Source organism: Botryllus schlosseri, chromosome 1 (assembly GCF_051294905.1).
Source record: "Botryllus schlosseri isolate E-star chromosome 1, Bs_hap1, whole genome shotgun sequence".
NCBI classification, from domain to species: Eukaryota; Metazoa; Chordata; class Ascidiacea; order Stolidobranchia; family Styelidae; genus Botryllus; species Botryllus schlosseri.
The window spans coordinates 17,904,093-17,930,656 of NC_137236.1; the positions used below are offsets into that span (position 1 = coordinate 17,904,093).

A 26,564-nucleotide genomic window follows, 5' to 3' on the forward strand; every position below is an offset into this window, starting at 1 on the left:
CTGACTCAGCTCTGAGTAGCTTAATCGTTTGATTGACATTTCACTGACTGTCCGGTAGCCTATTCGCTGTTAGTCGCTCAAACCTTTGGTCCTTAACAGTCGCTTGAAACATTTTTCTGTGCTTGTAGTTTTCAGTACTCATGATTAGGAATATAGTTCGAATACGTTCGAGTTTTTTTTAATTAAAGGGTATTCTACATGTCAAGAATGAAACATGAATAGCTTGAGATTGTTGCTAATTACGTCGCTACTCGCTGTCAAAGAACACCTCTTTACTGAATCAATTACCTGTTTAAAAGTAATTGGAATTGGAATTATAATTGTAATTATTACATGATTAACAGTAATTGTAATTGTAATTGTAATTTGATATTTTTAGCATTGAGTAATTGTAATCTAATTGAAACATGCAAGGAAGTAATTGTAATTGAATTAAAATATTGCAATTGATCCAACTCTGGTTCTAACATATTTACGCCATTCCGAGTCACTCCAAGTTCACTCGAGTCATTTTTATTTTGCCATCGAGTTAGCCCGAGTCTGAGTAATTCTAAGAAAAGTCGCGTCCAAGTCCAACTCCCAAATTTCAGTCCCGAATCGTCTAAAGGTCAGGTTTTGTCATCATGGATTGGAAATGTGGCGAAATAGTGAATCTTCCACTGCATGGTAGCGTTTGCAATTGATGTGACAGTGAAGTTTGACGAATAGTTTAAGGCTTCTGGAGCAATTTAAGATGCTCTGGTGGGCCGCGTGTTTGAGACCTCTGTCCTGTACACTCCGTGTGCAATGTGCATGCTTCCTTTTTACATCGCCAATAGGCCAGTTGGGTGTCTGATTTCGAAGACTACTCCATGTCATTTCCACACCTTCCTATCTTTCATTGCATCACAGTCTTGTGGTGCATTGACATGATGAAATAGTTAGCAGTAGGAAAGTGTCTATTCGTCTGGTAAGGAACGAATAGAGTCTTTCTCAAGCTATTCGTCCGGCAGACCTGACATTCACCCTACATGTTAGTATTCCCGAATCAGTCACTTATATATGTGTGTAGCAGTTAGCTAACCTAATGGAGCTGCCGATATGCGGCGCGAGGTTTGACGTGACGTAATCTGAAATTAGATTGTTATATTGAAAACCGTATATCAACAACAGATTATATGCCCATCGGATGAGGTGAAAGGTCAAGTTGAATCATATTTTAGACATGGATTTATGCATGTGATGCTAGGTCGAAAGATGGGTGTCATCAGTTTGGCATGAACATGAGCAGTGTGGTGTCATGTCATGTCTAAGCATGAAAGAGGTGTGACCAGGTCCTAACCATTAGTACCACCAGGTTTGTTTTTATACAATGTAGGTCTGGTATCAGTCATCATCTAGCGTCGGTGTATGAATGGTACGACGCTAAAATGACATTGAAATCGTAATATATTCAGGATCATTGCCTTTATTTAAACTCGGGGGTTTGGGAATGAATTAAACTTATTCCAAGCTCAAGAAACATACCGTTCTCTTAGGCAGCTTCGCGCCCCCTTCAGATGCTTTCACGCATCCAAAATATCGATATCGTGGTAACTTTACTCGTCCTCGAGAGCACGTATTCAAACGACCATCAGGGTCCGCGGTGGAGGATTTCTCCCTACGTCAATTCCTCCTCCCGCACATTGCGGTTGACCCAGCAAACAGGGCCTACGTTCACTAGAAGAGTGGTGTGAATGTTCAACTGGATAGTTACGTTTACAGTGCATTAAACAAAAAAGCCTAGCTAACGTCTTACAGTGCAGTAATTAGTAGGTGTGTGTTTGCTTGGTTTTATAATTTTGATTATAACATGCCATCGTTTAATGCCGACTTGTAGCATTCAAATTTAGAGTTAGGGTTGTGGCCACACAGAGGCTAGAACAATGCTTTTCAACCCGTGGGATGGCACGCACTTGTGCCCATTAAAATCGTAAACAGTTGTTACTTTTTTGAGGCGGGATTATTGCAGTGACTCCCCAACTTTTGTAGTTGCAAGGCAATTGTGGAAACTTGTTCGAGTTATGACGCACCCCTAATCATAGTTGTACAATAACTTTGTCTCGCACCAGCCGCAGAGAATTAGAATTTGCGCACTTTAGTTATTACGTAATCAAAAATCTGGTAAAGCGAGATCACGAAGGGCATAATTTTGGGTCGCCACAGCACCAGAGCGATCTGTTAATATGTATGTATTGGTTGTTAAATTTCTTGCATATAGATTTCTTCGCGATTTCATGAATGTAGTTTATGCATATCCAAGATCACTGTCTTGTGTACAACAGCCAATAAAGTAATAAACGAAACACGCCGAATATATGGCTTGATCATGAAAATGGAGATTGACTTTCTGGATTTCCGTGGCCATACCCTGGCCACGGATTATTTTGTGGCCGGTCCAAATATTTCGTAGCCGGCCCATGAAACCTTCTTTGGCCATAACCGAATTCCATGGCCGAATGAATTATAGCAACTTGGTATTGATGGTCAGTACTGTCCGTGACCCATTCATGGTCAAACATATAATCATTCATATACTGTTATGGACGTATGGTCTATAGCAGGGGCGGGAAACTTCTCCGGTCGGCGGGCCGGACTCAGGAAAATGAACTACTTGGCGGGCCGGATTACAGAATGTGTAAATTATTCGCTTATTTCTTCGCCCACAAGGAATAAATCGTATTTAATGTAAACTTGAAGTTTAAAGCATAGAGACCAACAGCAGTGATTATTGAATTTATTAACGGTAGCTGACGCAGTCAACCAGACATCTGTGGTTGGTCAAAGTTTTCAACAAGTTCTTCGAACTCTGGTTGCATGTGGTATGTAGAAACCTTAGTAAAGACTGCACGGGAACATCAGTTTCATAACGCAGCCTTATCTTGGTAATATTCATGGTCAAAATATGTATGTACATTATACACACCCTAACAGAACAAGTAGTCTCATATCCATCTTTCTCAGGTTGGCAAACTGGCATTCATTTTGTGACGCATCAAATTTATAAGTACTTTCAGAATATAAGTTTTCTTTTAGGGTAGAAGCTCCCTGCGGAATGGTCAAAATCCCTTCGCGGGCCGGATCCGGTCGACGGGGCGTATGTTGCCCGTCTCTGGTCTATCGAGTCTGCGCTAGCACTTTTCCCTCCACACAATTGCAGTGCGTTAAGCGCTTACGCCCATCAAGCCATTTATCTGACCAAGCAATATGCCAGACGCTGTACTATTACGCTATCTCGAAGGCTTAAGGAACTCATGATTTGATGATAGTTTACAACGCACCGTCGCTTGGTAATTTTTCAATACTGGGGGCGGATTATTTTAATTTCTACAACCAACACAGAATAGAGGTGAACATGTGTAAAGGTGTTTTAATTTTAAACCTAGCTCCGACCTACTCATTAAATTTGATGATAATATAATTTTGGAACGTGCGTTGTTAGTGGACTGCAAACATAACCTCTAAATACGTAGTGCAAATAGAGAAGATATCTTCAAGTAGTCGGAATGGATGAAAATGCCAAATTTTGATCCAACTGGCTGCGTGGAAATCAAGTACTGGCCATGAGCTGGTGGCCGGCCATGATTAATTCGTATGTCTGACCGCGAAATTCGCTGTGGCCGGCGATGAGAAACCGCTTGCTCGTGGCCGGTCATGAGATATTTGTGGCCGGCCACATATTTTACTCTGGTCAGTGAGTGGCCGCGTGAAAGATGAGGCCACTACTGTGAAAGTGTGCCAACCTTTGCATTAAACGAATCGGGTTGAATTCATGGACCGATTTGTCCGACTGTTTTCTATGGAAAGCACCCGTGAAGACCGTTGGGATGGTTACGTCTATAGGGGTGTGCAACGAGTGAGTAGCGGACCTATGAGACAAACTTATTTCGACGCCAATCCCTCTTGCGTCGCGACACGCGTAGACGTGAAGTTTGGGCCAACATACCGTTGGGAAAACGTGGTACCAAAAACAGTGGCGTAGCAGCCACTGGCGGTTCTGGCTCTGCGCCAGGGGCGGCAGGCTCCAAGGGGGCGGCAAACTGAGGCTGCACAGTGAGAGAGATGCCTGCATCATCGTGATGCTTTGACGACGGAGATGCGATAAGGACTTTATAGTAAGGTCATCTAGTCTGCACCCCGTTTTTCTCTCCTCCGTGATTGCTGGGCGTCTAGCGGGATGACCGCGGACACCAGTTTTCGAGTCTTCGGTATAACCCAGCCGGGGATCGGGCCCACAACCAACCGATCAAGAAGCCGGACGCATCGCCATTACACTATCTCGCGCGGCGTGTAGACAGCCGCCTAAAAGAAGAGTGCTTGGTAGTCCTATAGCTGGCGTCCCGTCAGCTAAAATTTAATCAAACAGGTCTCAATCGAAAGCTAGTGTCGCGCTGATTCCGAGAACACGAAATAATATGTTAACATGGCGATGGAATCTCTCCGAAATAGCCGTCACGGCCGATTGTTCGGAGAGTTCGCAGAAAAAGGAGAATGTCTGGCGAACAAACAGAAGATGGTGGCCTCAGTGTTGTTGAAGAATTTAGACGATGCATGTTTCAAGCATAGGACATATTTAAACTTGAAGCTGAAACTAGGTTTACCAGCATTCACCACTTAAATGATATACTTGGATTTTTGAATTCCCACGCGCTGCTGCAAAGCGAAAGTCACAATTTATCCACCAGCGCTTTTAGAAGCACTTATGACGACGAGGTGTACTTTTTGGAGTTAGCTGCGAAAATTGCCATGCCTTATACCTCGAATTAGGAATCATATAAAGCAGAAGATTGCTAGCTTTTCATACAAACCAATATAAGGCCTCTAGGACAGGGGTTCTCAACCTGGGGGGCGCACCCCCGTTGGGGGGGGGGGGCGTGAAAGCATCTTAAGGGGGCGCGAAGAATCGGTCAAATGAATTTGTTTCGCGCTATGCGCGATTTATCTCCAATTCACGCGTGTTTCTCTATATATAGACCCGGTTTCTTATTTTTGAATTCTCTCATCAACAGTCATAACCTTCCATGCCATCAAACAGTCTGTTAGGGTTGCTAGCATCCCGGTTGGATCTTGTAGTATGACGATCCGAGGGCGTGGAATTTTTCACTATCCTAAAGGGGGCGTGTCTAAAAAAAAGTTGCGAACCCCTGCTCTAGGACGAACACAAATTAAGTTATAATCATATGAAGTTGTTCAACTTGAGATTTTGAAAGGGTTAAGAGGCTGGTGCGGAGCAGTGAAACCACGTTTGATCGTAGTGCAACAACGTTTGATGTTTTCCAGTGGTTGTTTAATGCAAAGCTACTTGATTCGACACCGTATTTATGCTCGTGTCTGAAACTTTATCTGAACATTGGTGTTTCAACTGCGAGCTGTCGTCAGCTCTATCAAAGCACCGAGTCGTTCAGACAGAGGCGCTTTGTCTTTTCATTATCTAAACGTATCAGTTAATCACCAATAGATACACTAGTCAGAGTAGTCTAGTCAGTAGTTCTCCAATTCCTCTTGTAGGAAATGGAGAACATGGACGCAGAAACGTCTAGTCGTATGAAGCGCAAGAAGTGTAGCGTTAAGGAAGCTGAGAGTGACTCCGATGAAGATGGAAATGGCGCTAAGGTTATAGCTAGAGACTATGCGACTACGCCTAACAATCCAGATCCTTGTCCTAAAGTAACATCTCCTTCGCAAGTATCTTCTGCCGTACCGTCTTCCATCCCTGTCTCGGGAAATCTCAAGGTTTTGCTCAGTGGAGAGGGTAGACTAATGAAATCGTATCATCCAGACTTGGTTAATAAGGCACTTTATGCGTCAATAGGCAGCTATGCTGATATCAAGGTTCTTCGCTCGGGTGACATCCTTATCACTTGTAACAACGAAAAGCAAGCAAAGCAGCTCCTTGATTGCACCATTTTGAAGTCCGCATCGACAACCATTAAAATTAAGACATCAATCTTTCAACCCAGACCATACGCAAGTCGCGCAGTTATCCCTGGAGTACCTGTCGAAATATCGGAACAGGAGCTCTTAGAGAGTTTTCGCAGCATGAATGTAATTCATGTTAAAAGGCTCACCAAAAAAACGAAAGATGGCACTGTTAGTACAACTGCAGTTCTGCTGTCTTTCAGCACGGTCACGATTCCACCGCACGTGATGTTCCACTATCTTCGTTTTAAAACGAGACAATATAATCCACCGCCAACGAGATGCTTCCAATGCAATCGCTTTTGGCATGTCGCCAAGCACTGCCGCGGAAAACGTTGCTGCTCCAAATGCGGTGGCCGTGATCACACGTATGACGACTGTTCAAACAACAAAAAATGTGTAAATTGCAACGAGGAACACAGCGCTGCATATGGTGGTTGCATCATATACAAGGAAGAAGCCAAATTTAATGCTCTTAGAGAGGGATATCATATGTCCCTCACACAACCACAACCACAACCCAAGGAAACTCCCGAGACCATGTCCGAGTACCATGAGTCGGTAATCGTAGACGATCCTGCCCCCAACAGACTTGACGTACACAGGATCTCAAAGCCATACCCGCAGCGGCTTAGTTATAAGAATGTACTAACCCGTGGTCGGAGTTAAAGGCCTACCACCCCACAGCCCAACGACGGTGACCTGCGCCACTGGCGACAACCACCACCTGCTCGAACTGCTGCCAACCCCACAGTCGAAACCGCATCAAGCGGGCTTGCTTCTATTGACGCCGTAGTCCTCCTTGCGCTCATTGCTGAAATCGTTAAGATAACTGTAAATGCTTGCAAATCTAGCGACAGTGGTACCGTTCTACATACTATTGTAGCCAAAGCTGCCAGCAAATATTTGGGATTTTCTGTTGACCCAGTCTCTCTGAAAAATGTCACAAAAAGCTTTGGTGAGACCGAAGACACTCCCTCCCAGACGTCAAATGGCACTTTAAATGGATAATCACAACTCTTTAGTCATTTTACAGTGGAACTGCAGGGGCATCTATCGCAAGCTACACGAATTTAAGCACTACTTGTCAACCTTAACCATTCAACCAGACGTTATTCTTATTCAAGAATCCCATCTTGTCCAAAAGTACACACCAAAACTAGGGGGGTACCAACTATTCCGCCGTGATAAGACGGTGCACTCTGGCGGCATTGCCACTTTTGTTCGAGCATCGCTCAATGCCTCTCTTTCGAACAATGTCTCGTCAGCCGTTTTTGAGGTACTATGTGTGCGAGTAGGGAACTTGAACATATGCAACGTTTACATACCCCCGGACTGTGAAACTACAGCTAGTGATTTTAGGATATTCGGCTCTTTGTCATCACGCTCCATTATATGCGGCGACTTCAATGCGCACCATTCTTCATGGAGCCACTCGACAAATGCACGTGGCAACCAACTCTGCGAAATAATGGATAGAAACGACCTTGTCCTGTTGAATTCATCGTCACCCACCCGTATGAATATTGCGTGTGATGCCGTCCATCGCTGGTCACTTCTTGATCTGTCGATGTCGTCTCGGGACATTGCGGCGAGATGTGCCACAACAGTAACCGACCAGCTCATCGGTAGTGATCATGTTGTAGTCCAGACCACATACAATAATAGGGCGTCGTGCAATTCATCAAAACGTAGATGGGATTACAGTAAGGCGAACTGGTCAGCCTTCTCGGCTGCTGCGGATTTCCACCTCCAATCCAACTTCGTTCCTATGGGGGAAACTGAAGACCTTCACCGCCATTTCACAAATAGCCTACTTCTAGCGGCGGGAGAGTCGATCCCACGACCGAAAATATCAACGAAAATAGCCGTACCTTGGTGGAACGTGGGATGTACCCGTGCTGTGCGCAGGAAAAGGGCTGCTTACTTGAAGATGAAACGTACGTTTCACATTCGAGACGTGATCGCCTTCAAACGCATGAGAGCCGAATGTCGAAAAACCATCCTTTCTGCTAAACGCAAATGCTGGGAGGATTTTTGTGGTACATTGGACTCCCGTACGCAGATGGCGAAAGTCTGGCACGTTATGAAATCTATGTCGGGAGTGCATACGTTCAATTCCATACCAACGCTGAAGTCGAACGGGTCTATTTCTCAAAATAACAGAACCAAAGCTAATACACTGGCTTCACACTTCGCAAAAACGAGCAGCTCCGACAACTACCCAGCAGGATTTCGTATAACGAAGGCTAACTTTGAAAACACGGTTCATCTTACCGCTGACAACGAACCAGATCGGCACAGGAATTCGATCATAAACATCGAATTCACTCTTGCCGAACTGAATCAAGCTTTGCGTAGCCGAAAATCAACTTCACCCGGGGAGGACTCCGTAGGGTATTCGATGTTGAAAAATCTATCATCCTCCGGTCGCACCGATCTTTTGAAACTATACAATGCATCCTGGGAGACGGGGAAATTGCCAGTCTCGTGGAAACATGCCATAGTCTGCCCAATTGCCAAAAAGGGCAAAGATCCTACCTCTGTGGAATCGTACCGTCCTATATCTCTCACGAGTCACATTTGTAAAGTCATGGAAGTAATGGTCACCAATCGATTAAGATGGGATTTGGAGTCAAAAAATCTGATACATCCCTCACAGTCCGGCTTCCGGCGTGGTCGAAGCACCCTGGACCACATACTGCGTCTCCACGACACGATTTACAAGAATATCCATCACCAGCGATCGGTGGTAGCGGTCTTCTTAGACATAAGTCGAGCCTACGATATGGTGTGGCGCCACGCACTTCTGTACAAACTATACCAGCTCGGTATACGCGGACACATGCACCGATGGATTACAAATTTCCTTTCTGACAGAACTTTCCAGGTGACGGTAGGAAACACTCTTTCCGACAGTTATGTACTGCAGAACGGTATACCACAGGGAAGCGTTCTCAGCCCCTTGCTGTTTGCGGTAATGATCAATGATTTACCGAGCTCGTTAGGTCATCGGTCTGAACATGCGGTGTTCGCAGATGACTGCGCTGTTTGGGATAGCGGTCTTCTTATCCAGCCCCTCTTGTCTTCCATTCAATCATCACTCGATGTAATAAGCGACTGGTGTTCCAGATGGGGGTTTACCATCAGCAAGGCAAAGACCGTAGGCATGCTGTTCACGAAGAAAAGGAAAATTCCTCCACTTATCTTGAAAACTGGTGACCATGAACTTGAATTTGTCGACACCTACAAATATTTGGGTATCACGTTTGACAAATTGCTTAACTATAAGCAACATATCGATACGATTTCCAAAAAGTGCTCCAACAGACTGAATCTAATCAGAGTCGTGACTGGTACCACATGGGGAGCGAGTAAAAGACCATTGCTGCAACTTTTCAGGGCGCTGATACGATCACTGATTGACTATGGGTTACCAGCATATTACTTCGCCCCAAAAAAGTATCTTGACAAGTTACGCACCATACGAAATCAAGCTCTCCGCCTCTGCTGTGGAGCAATGCGCAGCACCCCCATTTGTGCACTTGAAGCATCATGTGACGAGCTTCCTCTCCATCTGCGCCACAAACAGCTTAGCCTTAACTATCGCTGTCACCTTAGAGGTTACCAGGCTCACGAACATCCAACATTAGGAGTGCTTGAAGACTCTTGGCAGGAGATATATAGCCTCATGAACCCAAAATTCATTACCTTCAACATCGCCACCAATGTCGAGTCTCTGAATAACCTTGTCTTGGAAAGAAAAAGTCTTCCGAATTTGCCTCCATGGCTGATTCAATCTCCTAATATTGATTTAGACCTTGCAAAAATCATTAAAAAAGATATCGCACCTCTGTCGCATAAACCCATAGTCCTGGACTTCATATTCGAACGATATAGGGATGCCTCTGAAATATACACTGACGGCTCCAAATCAGCAGAGGGAGCCGGTTTTGCCTTTACCATCCCGTCGCTGATGATAAACTTTTCCCAGTCGTGTTCCACTCTTAAGTCAATCTTCTCCATAGAAGCACAAGCCATTCTCCACGCTCTAAAATGGATCTGCCAGAATGGCTCATACCAACAAACATATCTGATTCTATCGGACAGTCTGAGCGTGCTATCCGCTATGACCAACCTGCAGGCACCGCAGACGCAGAATGTTATATTTGAATGTGGTCGCTTGCTGAATCGAGTGGTTCAGAAAGGCGCCATTGTTGTCCTGGCCTGGGTACCGGGGCATGCTCATATCGGTGGTAATGAATTAGTTAATAAATTGGCTTGGCAAGCTGCCAGGACCAATATCGAAAATACCCCTTCTCAGACGCTTCCAGAAACAATTAGCCACGCTGAGGCGAAAGCCGAAGTACGTCAATACTGTAGAGCGACCTGGAACGCCGAATATCAACGAAATGAGCGTGGAGGTCACTATCGAAATGTCCATAGATCATTGACTGATGGCCACTTTCCATCGATGCATCGACATAGGCTTTACGAACGAATAATATTTCGGCTTCGTTCAGGCCATTGCCGCCTGAAAGCGCATTTATATAAAATTGGATGTAGCGACACCGACCTATGCGACCATTGTACAGTACCTGATACAGTCGAGCATTTTTTGCTGCACTGCAATCGACATGATTTTCATCGGAACTTTTTAATCGACAGGGCGCGCGAGCTCAAAATCACTGCAACACTCGAAAATCTATTGATCATCCCCGAAATGTTATCCCATGTTGCAGAATTTGTTATATCTTGTGGTACTTACTTGTAAATCGGTTATTGACCATATTTTGGTAAATCGCTCATTTTAGTCCGTGACGCACCTGGCCTTACAGGCGAAAAGCGTCACTCATCTTTTCATCAATAATAATAATAATAACTGCGAGCTGTGTGAGGAGCTTCTCAAAGCTCAAACTGATTAAGTATTATATATTTAGTTCTATCATGAATAATGATCGGCTATCAGCTCCATCCATTCTGTCTATAGAAAGAGACTACGTTCAAAAACTTGATTTTGAGGATATTATCGCTGCTTTTGCTTTAAGGCGGCCATTGATTTTCTATTTGTACAATACATTCGTTCGCTATTTCTTGTTTTTATTATTTTTGGCGTCATTAACGTCAAGACGGTGAGGCTGAGAAGCGGCATATTATTTGTAATTATTCCTATTGACAAGATTACTTGAACATCAATCTATGTCGAAATTTGATGCGGTCTACCTAGGGGGCGGCATTTTCAAGAGAGCCAGGGGCGGCAGCACATGCTGCTACGCCAGTGACCAAAAAGACAAGGGGCGACAAAACCTTGGTCAAAAGTGAGCGTATAGTTGGTTCGCCAAAACTTTCGATATTGATATGCTCGATCGTCGAAATGGTCCGCAGTCGGCTCCGAATAGTCCCGTCTTTGCCATACGGATATACAGTGGTACAAATGCCACACATGGAGGAAATTAATTAACCTCAATTTGAAACCGCGTGCATCAGACATGTTTGGTATAGAGCTGTGTTGCTCACAATTGTTGTTTGTGCGTTCTCTGTGTCATATATGCCCGTGAAATCGTAGCATACTATTATTGGATTGCCTTGCGTCCACTTTTTAGAGGTTGGTCCTCTTTTAAGACTTTTTTGAAAATGTTCTCAGAGGACGCCTAAATATCCTCTTTTTTGAGAATTTTGGTTAAACGTACGTGGAAATTGGACCTATAGATATGGGAATTCAGCGGCCAAATAACGGCGGACCCTTTTTTTAGTTAACCAATCAGAAAATCGGGAAATATTACAATTTTTCAGGATTTTACTCCAGTATCCTAAGTCTGAAAATTTTGTAAAAATGTGTCCTCCTTTTAGATTCTAAAAATATGATAACCCTATCATATTATGACATAAAAACGCATTATCTTTGATATGTGAGGCTGAGGGGTCACGAGATGCGACTAAAACTGAGATTTTAGTAGCGGTCTAAAAAGTTTCAGAACCACTGCTTTTAGGTTATAATACTGCTGTGACTGTTCCAGTTATATAGAGCTAAAGCGCCGAACACACGGTATCGTGACTTTCTTTGCTCTTCTGATTTACACGTCAGACAGAAAATGCACAATCGAAGAAGAAAATGGAAGAAAAAAGAACACAATTAGGAGTGGCATATCATAAGGTAGCCGAGTGCCTTTTCCAGAATTTTCCTGAATTAATTTGCGTCCGTGGCACCCAAGACCTTAAGAGGCACCCAGTGGCACCCAAGACCACTGAAAACTGTTAATAATAATAACAATAATAATGCCAATTCTTCATCTACTGCAATTCTGTAATCTGATTTGGACTCCATGTATTGCATAGGAATAACAATTTGACTGCATTACTGAAATTTTAAAAAATTTACTCCAATCTCGCCATTTTCCTTTGGGTGCAGGTTGCTCCCCGGATTATGTGTGTATTGACCAGTTTCTTACTGTGAATAAAGAATATAATAATTCAGAGTGTACCACAATCAAAATGAAACTCATAGCACAGAGGTATCAAGCAATGTTCCTTCTAATTCTTGAGGAATCTGCGTACACTCACCAACTCACTGCGCGGACCCTTGGACAGTCCATAACGACTAAAAAAAGTCGTCTCTTCGGATATTTTGTGCACAACTTGGATTTTCTGTGCGCAGAGACTGTGTCAGCACTGCGCGTTTGCACACGTGCGCAGCTTGGAGGGAAAATTGGTTTTTTTGGGGGGGTATTCATGGTGTTTGTCGACAACTATTGTCATTTACGCCAGGCCGATATTCTTCTTATTTTCCGTAACTGCCGACTTATAGCACGGCCCACCTCTAGTCTTTTGTAAGACACCGCTGACGTGGAGGTGACGAGGAGGAGCCTAGGTAAACCTCCAACACTTAGGTATCGGAATTTGGAAGTCGACCTCGGTTGGACTCGAACCCGCACCCATTGCTGTTGCAGCCGCGGATTATACCACTGCGCTATCTCGCCACAGGGAACATTGGTGTCAAACATGCGGCCAGCGGGCCGCAAACGGTCCGCCAGACGGTTTCATCCGGCCAGCGACGCGATTCTGAAAAATTGCTGTATTATCAAGCGCATTTCTAACAAATGTTGAGATTTTAGTACGATATACTTGTCATTAAATAATCCTTCAAGACAGCAAATGTCGACCATGTTCATAAGCCACATTATAACCATCGAATAGTGGTGCTGCGGTTGCACTGTACTCACTATCAGCCACAAGTCGCTGCCATTTACACCCAAATCTGAGAGGACAAAAAAGTGCACAGTCAGTTGGATGGACCAAATCGTAGTTATTTGCAGAAGTGAAAACGTGAGTTACAAACCGGTATGTGCAGATTACCTGGAGAATATAATTATGACACAAAAATATAATTTGAATATCTGTGGTCGCGATCCAATTTCACTTATGACTTACCGGATCCTCGGCCTCCAGAGAAACCGGAATCGCAATATAATGATAATAAACCAAATTTCAACGTCTATGCGTTTACGGTTAAATCGCCTGTATTCCTCACAATGCATACACATGACGATATTGCAGGCGTGGGCAAACTACGGCCCGCGGGCCGCATGCGGCCCGCAACACCGTTTTGTGCGGCCCGCGAGAGTGAAAAGAAACTTGTTAAAAATTTTGATAAAATGATTACTAAAAATCGAATTAATGCAACTTTTTATTAGTATATTTCAACATGATGATTCTAAGGCAGTGACTCTCAAACTGGGGGCTCGCCTCCCTCCCCCCCCAACATTGGGCCGTGAAAGCATCTGAAGGGGGCCGCGAAGCTGAGCTGGAATGAAATTTTTTTCGCGCTCCACGCGATTTACATCTAATCTTCAGTAATTGCTTTGTATTCAGTATGAATTTCATATTCAAAAATCTCTCATCCACAGTCGTCATCTTTCATGCCATCAAACTATCCGATTCTTTCTCTGTATGCGTAGAATTAGGGTATTTATATTTTATCTACCCACAGTAGAAGCGTGTTTGTTGCTAACATGGGTATGATGCTGTCAGCATTATGTGTCCTGGAACTAAACCAAAAGTTGAATTAGTAAATCTATGAACAGTTCGCTGCTCATAGATTTAAATTTCAATCCTGTTCTAAGAATCGGGACAACCGACTTTCATCACTATAGTTTTGACACATTGGTTATTGAGGTCGACCAGATTATACAATCTCGCCACTGTTTCTGACGCGTCAAAGCAATGTTTGGTTTGTTTTAAATAAGCATATATATAAGAGCCATGTCCTTCATATATGATCAAATCCCAATATTGCGTTTTGGTGCGGCCCGCGAATGGATTCAGATGTTGAATGCGGCCCGCGAGCTCAAAAGTTTGCCCACCCCTGCGATATTGTCAGATTACGACAAAAACAAAGAAATCATAGCAATATGCCAATATATATCGTCGGTAACGTCGCTTTTTTAGCAGTTTATATGACTATTCAACCGATCCATCATCATGATTACGCCAATTCCATTGTTTGCGAATACAGGTCTTCATAGAATAGAACCATATGGTATGTGATATATCGTAATATATTTATATTTATATAGGCTTGATAATTGAGCCTTCAAGTGAAAAACAAGGGCATGGATTTTGAGGTAACGATTTGGAATCATTTAACTGGTCCGGTCCGCGAGATCTCTGAATGTTCCAATCGGGCCCGCAACGCAATTGAGTTTGACACCCCTGCTCTAACACATCTCATGTCCGGCTGTGGTGCACTTGCAGATACCGAATACACATGGAGACACAATAGGATTGGTCACTACATTCATCTGGAATAATGAAAACATTTTAACATCACCACTTCGACAAAAATTGGTATGATTACAGCCCAGCACCAGTAACAGAAAACGACCAAGTAAAAATTATCTGGGATGTACCAGTTATAACTGACCGCGAAATCAGGAGCAACCGCCCGGATATGATAATCAATATAAAAAAGAGAAGCGAATGCTTATTCATTGAACTGGCCGTCCCAGCTTATCAAAGCATACTACAAAAGGAATCAGGAAAATAATCGAAATACGCAGACCTCAAAATGGAATGTGAGAAAATGTGGCGATGCAAAATAAACATTGTGCCGCTAGTCATTGACGCTACTAGGGTCGTAAGCAAAATACTCATGAGACATATCCAACAAATTCCGGGAAACTTTCGATTCGACATGATCCAAAAGATCGCGTTATCGCGCATTGTGCATATTCTTCAGAAGGCCTTGAATGCACCACTGGACTAAAATTACACTTGTGCGCGTGAATCACAGCATAATTTCTGTGATTTCGATTCTACATTTTCAATCATCTCAACTCTGCTCTGCAACCTCTTACAACCCCAATTCTTCATTTACCGTAATTCTGTAATCTGACCTCTTCATGCATTGCATAGGAATAGCAATTTGACTGTATTACGGAAGTTTTAAAAATTTACTCCAATCTCGTCATTTTACTTGGGTTCCTCCCCGGATTACGTGTGTATTGACCAGTTTTACTGTGAATAAAGAAAATAATAATAAGGTAGCGAGATCACATGTGCATACTCTACTTGATAGTTTTGTAGCTTATTTTCTAAGCCATCAGGCATGTGACTTTTGCAGCTCTTCGACTAACCGCAGCCTCCGAGACCTTACGTCATACTCTTGAAATTGTATTTCTGGCAGCAAGAATTTTTCGCTTGCGGAAAATACGTTGTATTGTGGATAGGAGTGCTCGATGGTTGCTATAAGACCACTCGAAGTACTCGTACAAAGCAAACACTTATTTGACCGAAAACAGGTTTAGTGCACTATAATTGAAATCAAGGCGAGGAAAAAAGTTGTCTTTTTAATGAGACACTTGATGACCTAAACCGGTCGCCAATAGGCTTGTTGCAAATCTAAACAAAATATTGCTGAGTATCTTCATTTTAATTTTGTATAACAATTTTCGGTTGGTTCGGGCGGGTGAAATTTGTTTTGTAAGAATAGTTCATATGGTGCCCAAAAAGTTTCAAATGCACAGGGCTAGAATAAGGTGTCGCTAAAATTGTGAAACACGTCTCAGCCACTATCGCCAATAGCGACACCGATTCTGTGCCATTTGGAAACTCCATCATGTTGTTTGGCGGCTCCACACGCCCGGGCCTGGTCAAGAATTCTCTTTGTCAGCGATGGAGTGGGCAATGTGACGGAGGTAATGAATGAAATTAAATCAGATTTCATTCGGCGACTATTCTGCCGTTGGGGTCCAAACGAAGATTATTTTGCAGACAATCAGAATTATCTTTTTCCGCCCATAACTTACGAACGGACACTGACATTGGTCGCTTGGGTGGCCCTGTGATAGGGAAATCTGTTTTGTTGAGGTCCCGATATGAAACTTTGTATGCATCGTCAAGGCGAATTCCGTGCAGAAAACGGCATATTTGACAATGGTGATATCTTCTCTTATAATGCGGGTGGTGTCGCCTTTCGGTCCGCCATCTGGAAAACCATTGTTATGGTCAATTGAATGTATATTTGTTAGATACTACTGCTCTATATATTCGTATGCAATTAAGCAACAAATGTCATATTCCATTATGTGACGCAGTCAGAAATGACACTCGAGTTATAAGGCTCAAAGTATTGAAATTTATCAGGCCCGAATCGAGTCCGCAGACAATTATTTTGTATGTTACTAATAGTTCATCTTCGCTTAAATAGTCACAGAAATAGCATTTGATAAGAGTTTTCGTATAGTGTCACAAAGGAGGTAAATCTAGCTTCACGGAAAATCCTCAAACGTTCGGTTTCCGCATTGACCAGACCAGTTGTTCCCAACGTGGGCGATATCGTCTCTCAGTGGGTGATTTTGAGAAAAAAGGGGTCGAAAATACGAAAGGGGGCGAGAAGGGCGGGAATTTTAAAACGTCAAGTGAGATATATTTAATTTACACTCAGAAAACGCACGTGAAGACGACTTATTCTGCATATGACGCGAAAAATAGTCAACTAAACGGAAAGTAGACGCGGAACCCAGATTTTCCGAGCACCTATCGCTTCAAAACATTGCATATTCTATTAAATTCGCCAGCGATCAGATTTAGGTGAATAAATTTCCCGTTTATATGTCCTCTTTTGCGGATCCGCAATTATACGAGCGAAAATTTGTGTTGAAATTGATAAAGGGGCGACGAGTCGAAAAAGGTTGGGAAACACACGGCTATAGATCATATCGTAGAACCGTCACACGCAACTCATGTCAGGAATCAGGTCTCACATCATTTCATTAGTCATTCGTGTTAGATGAGAAGACATATCTTGCAATTGTGAAAGTATACTCATAGCCACATACAACTGACGACCTGACGCGTTCGTCCATGAAATTCACTTTTTTAACAAATAAACCGGAGTACTTTTCACGCCATTTATTTTTGACATCTCCTTGAAGAAGCTTGAGCATCTATTGTAAATGGCGGCGTGTACACCCCATTGAGTATCAATTTACGATATCATCTCTGCATCTGCTGGAGTAGCAATGCTGACTGCTTTGACCGCATCTACACTCAACTCCAACTGGTATATGAGAGTGAAGTGGCTATAGTACCCCAAACCGTGGACGTTGCCATACATGACCAAGTAATGAATTACTGCGATGTCTTTGTACGACGATGTATAGTTGCATTGATTTCAGGTTATTGCTATTTCAGCCTTAAAGTGTGTTATAAATGTTTTCAAGATCCTCAAGTTGTGCTCGTAAACATTTGCCCACCGATGTTTTGATCGATATGGATTATCACACCTTTATATATAGGACCAAACTTTATGGCGTCCGTAGCTGTGCCTTAGTAAAGTTAACCATACATTTGCATTCACGGGATTCGAATTTGGTGAAATTCAAATTACGGTTGGAGGACTTGCATATTATTGTTACTCCCGTAAAAGTATATTTCACCTGAAATATTGCAGGTAAGCGGTGTCGTTGCGATCCAAGTAGTTCAAATGGTCAATCAGATGCTGCATAGACGGAAAGTCTTCCACGAAAATGAATCCGCTGGCGGGGATATGTGCTTCGTATACCTCTTTAGTAGAGCCCAATACAACCGGTACGACTCCGGCTCTTAAGGCACGGAAAAACTTCTCCGTCACGTAGTCTTTACAATGATAGGAATTCTCGAATGCGAAATAGAATTTGTATTGCGATGTGTATTCTATCATTTCATTTTTCATGTAGTCATTTCGAGAAACAGGTGCTTTCCCAAAGCATCGCCCGAACGCTTCCAGCTTCAAGCCCATTGTCAGCAATTTCTTGACATAAGCAAGTCTGACAACTGCCCCTTGAGTCAGATCACAATTTGAAATTGCGATCAATGCCAGATGCTTCTTAATCGCCAGTGGCTTCTCCAATTCGGTTCCAGTTTCAGCTACTGCATTTCCATAAGTCAATTGAAAATCTGAGTCTCGTCTGTCGTTGGTACGATATCGAAGTGTTAATATTGTGATACCATATCATACAGAAGTCCAATGTAATGTAATGACCATAATTATAGGTTACATTTCAAGTTGCAAACTACAGGGCAGATGATGAGTCGCAATGAATTTATTTCTAATTATGATACAGACCACAACTCATTGTAAATCAGTGCTGTGGACGCGGTAAAGTGTGCCACCGACTCCAACTCCGACTCCGATTCCACACATTTTCAATATACCGACTCTGACTACACCAATCAAGGATAATCCGAGAATTATCATGGAAAAACTCAAATAACACTGCTTCTACTAGTTGGAATTGAGTCAAATTACCTTTGCATCGTCTTTGAAGACGACTCAACAATTCCATGGGGTTGACAGAAACATTAGAATTTTTTTTTTCAATTTTCCCTAATAAATTAAAATTTTCAATCGGATTTGCGGAGTCTTTTACTTGTTTGAATTTAACCAAATTTGGTACGAAGCGTTTTTCAGGGTAAGCTGACAATTTAATCAGTGAATGTCCGGAATCTGGAAAAGGAAGGTATTTTTGAACAACACTACTCCACAACCCTGCATTGTATCGCATCTTCCCCTATAGCTAATGTCTTCACATATAGACTATCATTCTCGAAGATGCATTTTTAAGCAAACAGCCTCCACATTATCATGATCTCAATGTATTTTTCCATCGTTTTACTACGAAACCAAGTCTCTAAGAGGAGTTGCACTTATAACTGCACGGGTGTTTAAAACTTATTGCTTTATCACACTGTTTCCGCTTTGCCACGTAGAGACAATAATTCCCTCACTTATCGTAGGGAAATACTAGCTTCGAGATTGCATGTGCGCATATTTGCAACACTACGATAGCGTTGCCATACGTCCGGAATTTCCCGGACATGCCCGGAATTTCACTGAAAAAAACTGCGTCCGGGAGGACATTCTAAAATATGCCTAAAAGTCCGGAATTTTAAAAGTTTGAAGTAAGATCATAATTTTTTCGTAAATCAACATGAATAATATTATTTTGAAGCAGATTTGTGGTATTCGACATTTTTCTTCGTGCTGCGCGCGAGTTATTGCGACTTGTCTTGATATTAGTATGGGTACCAGGCACCGCCCTCGCCAAGAAAATTCAAACAAAAATATATATAAATAACCATCATTTACTGAAATAAGTCTAATTGTAATTGCAATTATAAGCTAACGGTATATTCCTAGAGTTGGTTAAGGCCGATTAGATGCTTCCGTTAGAGGCAGCGGTTCCAAATCTCGGGGTCGTTTGCCTTTATCTAGACATCGCGATGATGTTGGACGTAATCAGCTTCCTAGGCCGTAAGTGCGGGCAAGCCGATTTTTTTTAGTAATCAGCTTATTAAGTTTTGAGCTGGGCCACGGAACATTTTCAAGTTGGAAATGAGGCCGCGACCATAACAAGTTGAAAATCACCGAATGTGCAACCTGCTGGTGCATTTTATAGTTGCCTAATATATGGAAGAATCAATATTATTAACGAAATTTATTCATAAAATTCAACAACCAGATGCATCTAGTAAGTGCTCCGAAAGTCACATCGATTACCATATGGTGGGCCCAAGATCAGTGCTTTTTGGATCTGAAAAAATGTTGTTTTGGACATGAATAAAACACACAACCAGGTAGCCGCACCGACCTAACCGTATAGAAGGGCTGTCAAACACAATCCGACATGCCAGACGCGGCCGTCAGATGATCTCATACGGCCCGTGAAGAAATCTATTTCCGACCCTAGCTAGTAGCAATCACCAGAGCTCACATTACAGATGGCCCAATTCATGACCTATGTTCCACTCCATTCCTGTATACAGTCGATGGAAAATGCCTTGCTAGTGTGACGTCGTATTGACAGACAATGTGTTATAACTCATTTTTAAATCCGCTAGTGGGCGATAAAGAGTGTCCGTAATTTCGTCCACAAAAATATGGTAACCCTACGCTAGGATTGCAATAGGAGAAGGTATGTAATGACTTCAATGCATAGCTTTGTAATCGCTTTGCACTGATACGGGACTTCGCCAACGCGTCAGTTCTTACCGATAGGTTAGTGACGCGTTGAATCCTATTTGATCAGCCTGTTGTAACCAGCTGCTCCGAGACATATACGGTGGTGCCTCTGCGCAAAGCCATATCCAGTATTGATTAGGATTCCGTCTGAAATGCCACCCATAAGGATCAAGCATAACACAGTAATAACGCGCGGTTACGCTATGATATGCTGATAACGGATGCAACACGGCAATAAGCGGGTTTAATACAATGTATGGTAATAATATTGTAACGTTTTTCCACAGTGTAGGAGGCTACGTCTTATTGTCGTAATTTAATAATGCTCCAATTATCTCTCCAGTTATCCAATCTTGAGCAATTAGCATATTTATTTTGCACCACGCAGAGTTGGTACACAGTGTATATTCAACTATTCATACCTTAAAGGAGTTACATGAAACGAGATCCTACCTCACGATTATACCGCATTATAAATTAATCGCAACATATTAATGCAAATGATGCCTGGAAAACTGTATCATAAGTACAAATGGAGTATAATGGAACCTAGCCACATAGGAACGTTGATAGGTAGCCTATGCATGAAGTAAGGCGGACCATGGACCGACCGGGTATTCTAATTTTGGGCCGGAGCCGGATAAGTACTTTTTCGTATACGGCCGGAGTCGGATCGGAGCCAGATCAGTACTTTTCACTAACAATATGACAGCCACACCTTCTTCCCCCCTCGAATCAACAGTTAAAGGTAAACGTTGATGGGAATGAACCCCATGTTAAGTCCAAGTTGGCATAATTACTGCAGATACGGGTTGGGTTTGATCTTTGAGTTGTTAATGTCCTGTTTGCGTTCTTTCAATCAATATTCGAAACCACCCTGTGAGTAGATAATTATTATCGGATGTTTTCGGGCCGGATCACGGTCATTTCAAGAATCCGGCCCAGGAGTCGGACCGTAGCTTTAGAAAACACGACCGTAGTAGGACCAGAGAGTTTGTCGACCCGCTCCGCACTAGCACGAAGGTACGCATAGGATTTATAACAGTGGTTCCCAACCTTTTTCGACTCGTGACCCCTTGGCCGATATTTGAGCTAAAATCCCCCTCTATGAAAAAGTTGCCTGTGACTAAAAAATGTGCTTTTCGACGCGTAACCATTTGTTGACTGAGCAATTAAAGGCCAAACATATTCAGATATGTCAGAACTATGGCGAATGCGGACAGCACTAAACTTTGGTAAAGTACGGTCAAATTTGACCTGTTTCTGATCGTTCGGGTAGCCGCTGACAAAAAACAAATCACCAAGTCCGCTTGCTATGGACTTGAGTTGAATCGACGAATTTGGTACGGCATGTTTTTCACGTTAGCTCATATGTTGGCTTAAAAGTTAAACAATTTCATCAGCGACCTTGTGCTGAATTCGGCTGGACGTTTTCCTGCTTAGTAACAATTTGGTCGAGAGGCTGTCGCGGACCCAACGAAATCGTCTCGTGAGCGTCGCTTTATCAAGGGGTGTAATAGCTACGGACGGCATTTAAACATATACCTAGCTTGAAATCCGCCAAAGAAACATACAATGGTAAATAACTAATTTCTACTTAACAGTTCTATACCATACAAATCTAAAAACCTTGTGAACCAAGTGTATCTTCCAATACAATGCCGAAGCCAGATTTCCCCTGGAAATATTAAGCCAGATTTCCCACTAAAAATTTCAAAATTCCTCCCAAGAGGGGAATTCCCCCCCGTTTGGGAACCACTGATTTATAACAATGCTTTAGTTTAAACGACGACTCAATCACAACCGTCTGTTCCGCGACGTAATGAAGAATTGAACGAGCGAAATCTTTAATATATACAGAGAACTAAACTTGCTGAATGATAGTTGTTTGTTTATTGGTATTCATGGCGCTTGTCGACTACTATGGTCATTTACACAGGGCAAATATTCTTCATTTTTTTCCCGTAACTGCCGACTTGCAGCGCGGCCCACTTCTAGGCTTTTTGCAAGACACCGCTAGCGCGGATGAGATGGTGAAGAGGAGCCTAGATAAACCCCCAACACTTAGGTAGGAATTCTGGAGTCGACCTCGGCCGTACTCGAACCCTCAAGCCATTGGTGCTGCAGCTGCGGATTACACCACTACGCTATCTCGCAACACGTCGATTGATAGTAATGATAGGCTCAAATCGGCTCCGAATTGAAACACAGAATTTACGAAATCCTGTTCAGTCGGTATCAAGTCAAGGGGAATATTCGATATGTATCCCGTGAACTGGATTTTTGAATTGCGAGGTCACTTATCATCTTTAGGATGTCAATGCACACTTTTTCGGTAAGAGTGCAGGGAAGGTGTGTACCGTGCGACATTTCACTTCTGGTCCACCGTCAAGCATTTGGTTACTCACTTCACTCGTGGAATATCTTGCAGGTTGGTTCGATCGTAATGAATGATGACGGCCTCCGTTCTAATGTCGCTTATCTGCAATTATATTGACATAAATGTATGTTGGCGTGCTCTTAACGACATACTACAAGCGGACGTGGATAAATAACAGTAGCAACACTTCTGGCGGAAGGTTGCGTAGGTAGACAATAAATACGTGGGTGGAAAATAGGTTTAGTAACCAAATTTCCACCATAGCATAATGTGCAAATGATGCCACCTGCGCTTCTTGGTTGCAAATTTTGCTTCACCACCCATCGCAATTGGCGAAAACGAGTGACATACACCAATTCTTATAATGCAGATGTATACTAGCATTGTTTTTGCTGTAGTAGGCCTATTCATGTTATTTTTCGATTATATAATGGCCATTTACATAAGGACTACATTCTTTGTTATGATTTCATAGCTGCCGTCTCGTAGCGACCTATAGCGACAATAGCGACCCATTTCTACGCTTCTATAAGACTCCGCTTACGCCAGTGGTTCTCTACCTTATTGTGTTCTCGTCCCCACCCTCTTTAGACCGTCTCTAATCTCAGTGGACACCCCAGTTTTAACTCGATTATCATGCCCATGTGTTTTGTACAAATATTAACTGTATGCTAGTGATTAACAGCAACAAAATGACTTTTCTTAAAGAAAAAACACGGTACCATTTAGTAGAAAGTGCGGAGACTCTTATTATATTTCAAGCATATTCTGCAGTTGCATTTCCTGTCAATCCGTCCGTAGATTTAATATGAACGAGTGCCGAAAATCCATTTCCACAAAGATAGGTGGTGGGGTGGCGGATGTAACAACCACGCGTAACGCTGCCAGGATTATAATGACTCGAGTCTTGACTCGGCTCGAGTCCGACTCGAGGCAAGATTTTCTGATGACTCAACTTGACTCGAGTCATTTTCCCAAAATACGGAAATGACTCGACTCCACTCGAGTCAATCGGTGTATTGATTCAAATTGGACTCGAGTCATTGCGCATGACTCGAACCAAGTCATATGACTCGAAATCAGACGGCCAAGACCGGCATTTCATTGTAATTTCGAAGAATAGTAAAGTTACCACACTATTAGGATTTCGTCTATTGGTACTGGTACTCGATAATGCGACCAGAAACTGCTAAAAGTGAGGAAATTAGTATATTAATAATACGAGCCATTCGATATCACCAAACAGAGCCTTAAAAGTGGGTTTAACAAGCCTGTAACTGGAAACTGAGCAGTCATCACAATGACTTGGACGCGGACTCGAGTCATAATGCCATGACTCAAACTCTACCCTCTGTTCTCTGACTTGGACTCGGACTTGACTCGGTGGTGAATTGAAAATGACTCGACTTGACTCGAGTCAAAAGTATAAAAGTGAGATTGACTTGTGACTCGGAGTCTTGTGACTTGGTTACAACCCTATAACGCTCCCTTCGGTTGTAATCGCAACATATATATATTGCACCAAAATTGAGACACGTATTTTTAATGAACATATAACGTCCAGCCTAGCCATTGCAATCTAGCAGCTCATCTTAAGGATATTCCGTAATAGCGGTAATGTATATTGCAGGAGAAAATGGATTTTTGTAAACAATTTTTTCCAAAACCTCAATAAAACATCTGTACACAGCAATATGTTTGTATCAATAGGCTATTCGCAATTTGGCAATTAAAATGAATTTGCACAGTAGAATATTTCATCTCAGACTGCCATTCTGTTTATGCGGCTTCTGAGTCTTTCGCAGTTATGAACCGAAACTGCCTCGTGCTATCTCTAATTAAAAAATAAAATCCAAATTGAGTCATCGATAGTTTTGCAAAATTTTGAGGTTTCACGGACCCCGGTTGAGAATCAGTGGCTTACGCGGTCCACATGGCGAGGATGGGCCTGTAATATAGATAAACCTCCAACACTATGTCGGACTCGAACCCGCAACCCATTGGTGTTGCATCTGTGAATCGTACAAGTACACTATTATACAGGGGTGTAGCAGGATCTTGTACCTGTACCACAATTTTGAGCAGCTAAATCTCTTGTATTACTCATAACGGATACGAATGGAAACGCCGTACCACAGAGAGTGGCGAGATAGCGTAGTGGTATAATCCGCGGCAGCAAGACCAATGGGTGCGGGTTCGAGTCTATCCGAGGTCGGCACCAGAATTCCTAAGTCAGTGTTGATGGTTTATCTAGGCTCCACCTCGCCACCTCATATGCGTATAGCAGTGTCTTACAGAGAGCCTAGAAATAGGACATGCTATAAGTCGTCAGTTATGGGGGAAAATTTAGAATATCTGCCTGGAGTAAATGACCATAGTAGTCGAAAATACCACAAGACAAAAAAACAAACCGCATCACGACTAAAACAAGGGGCACAACATTGAAATATGCCAATTTGTATTGTCGTGCTAATTGTTAATAACAATTGGCCCAACGAAGATGCATCGTCATTTAAAGCTTGCCCCAAATTTTCGAAAATACCCTCTCCATCAACTCTACCGGTGAATCTGATCACGTGGGCTGAGAGAGGATAAATGTATGATACTAATATGTTAAAATATTATTGACGAAATTCATTACTGAATCTGAAAAAAATTCGCGCTGCACGTGAACATAACAAATGACATACTACTCTTGATTTCAGTGCGTATAGTAAGCCGATGTCATTGAATAGATTAGTCCGACGATCGCTACATTTCGGAGGCGAAATAAAATATCAGAAAAGCAGGTTTGATTAGTTCAACGAGCACGTATGCGGTACTATTGCTCAGTGTTGGGATCAAGTTACTATCACTACCTTTGAGTCACGAGTCATCTCGAGTCATTGCACATTTTGACTCGAGTCAAGTCAAGTCAATCGATTTTCGAAGGTGACTCGAGTCAAGTCAAGTCACCGTTTTTGGAGGTGACTTGACTCAAGTCGAGTCAAGTCAAGTCAAGTCCCGAGTCAAGTCACAATTAAAGTCAAATCGAATTTCGAAGTATGAGTGATGATTCAAAGCCATTACATTTTGCTAAATGTGTGAAAGACAGATGAATTGGTCATTTGTCTTGAGTCAAATAACGAATATAAAGTTAAATACACATGCAAAAAGACACTGCATCGCCCACGCACACGTACAACTGCTATTAGAATACGTGAGTAGCTGTACAGTTACATGCTACAGTCAGTTATAATCAGCCAAAATATAGGACCGAATACGAAGCCCCGAGAAGTTGAAACAAATTGATTTGGTACTATAGCCTACACCAGCGGTTCTCAACTTCGCATGTATGGCGGGCCGCATTTTAACAGCAAAAGACGCTGCGGGCCGCAGAACATCATTACCATGTATTTGTGGGCTATTATTACATTTAGGCTACTGCACAGTAGTATACGGGCATTTAGTACATTTTTATGCATTATAAAGAAATATTGGACGGCGTCGTAAGTTTGCAGTTACTGTTTTCTTTTCGTGATAATACGTATCTTCCATCGGCGCAAGTAAATCCCTTCGTGGATCGTGCATTGTATTCATAGCCAGGTCACCTTCCAATCGTTCCGGCAGAGAACGGAACACTCTGTTCCAATGCGTGAGCGAGCAAGTATAAAATTACCATAACTTTTTAGTCACAGAGGCCATTATCACTATGAGCCCTCAGTGATAAAAGAAGTCTGGCGTTTCGCGGTCATTTCTGAGACAACA

The 26,564-nt window shown here is 42.6% G+C and overlaps 1 protein-coding gene across 6 annotated transcripts in view; it reads right to left on the reverse strand.

Moving 5' to 3' along the window:
* Positions 1–26,564, reverse strand: part of LOC145443621 (4-galactosyl-N-acetylglucosaminide 3-alpha-L-fucosyltransferase 9-like) — a 132,618-nt gene that overhangs the window by 37,008 nt on the left and 69,046 nt on the right. For 2 of the 6 annotated variants that reach the window (XM_080321571.1, XM_080321585.1), the window contains exons 3-4: positions 22,846–22,919; positions 20,468–20,584 (exon numbers count right to left, since the gene is read on the reverse strand). The exons of 2 other annotated variants lie outside the window; for them this stretch is intronic. In XM_080321571.1, coding sequence (XP_080177697.1) covers positions 20,468–20,584; positions 22,846–22,919 — 191 coding nt within the window. Of the gene's footprint in view, positions 1–15,351; positions 16,421–17,873; positions 18,384–20,467; positions 20,585–22,845; positions 22,920–26,564 lie in introns of those variants that run through there. 2 more of the 6 variants (XM_080321592.1, XM_080321561.1) reach the window with 2 other exon arrangements.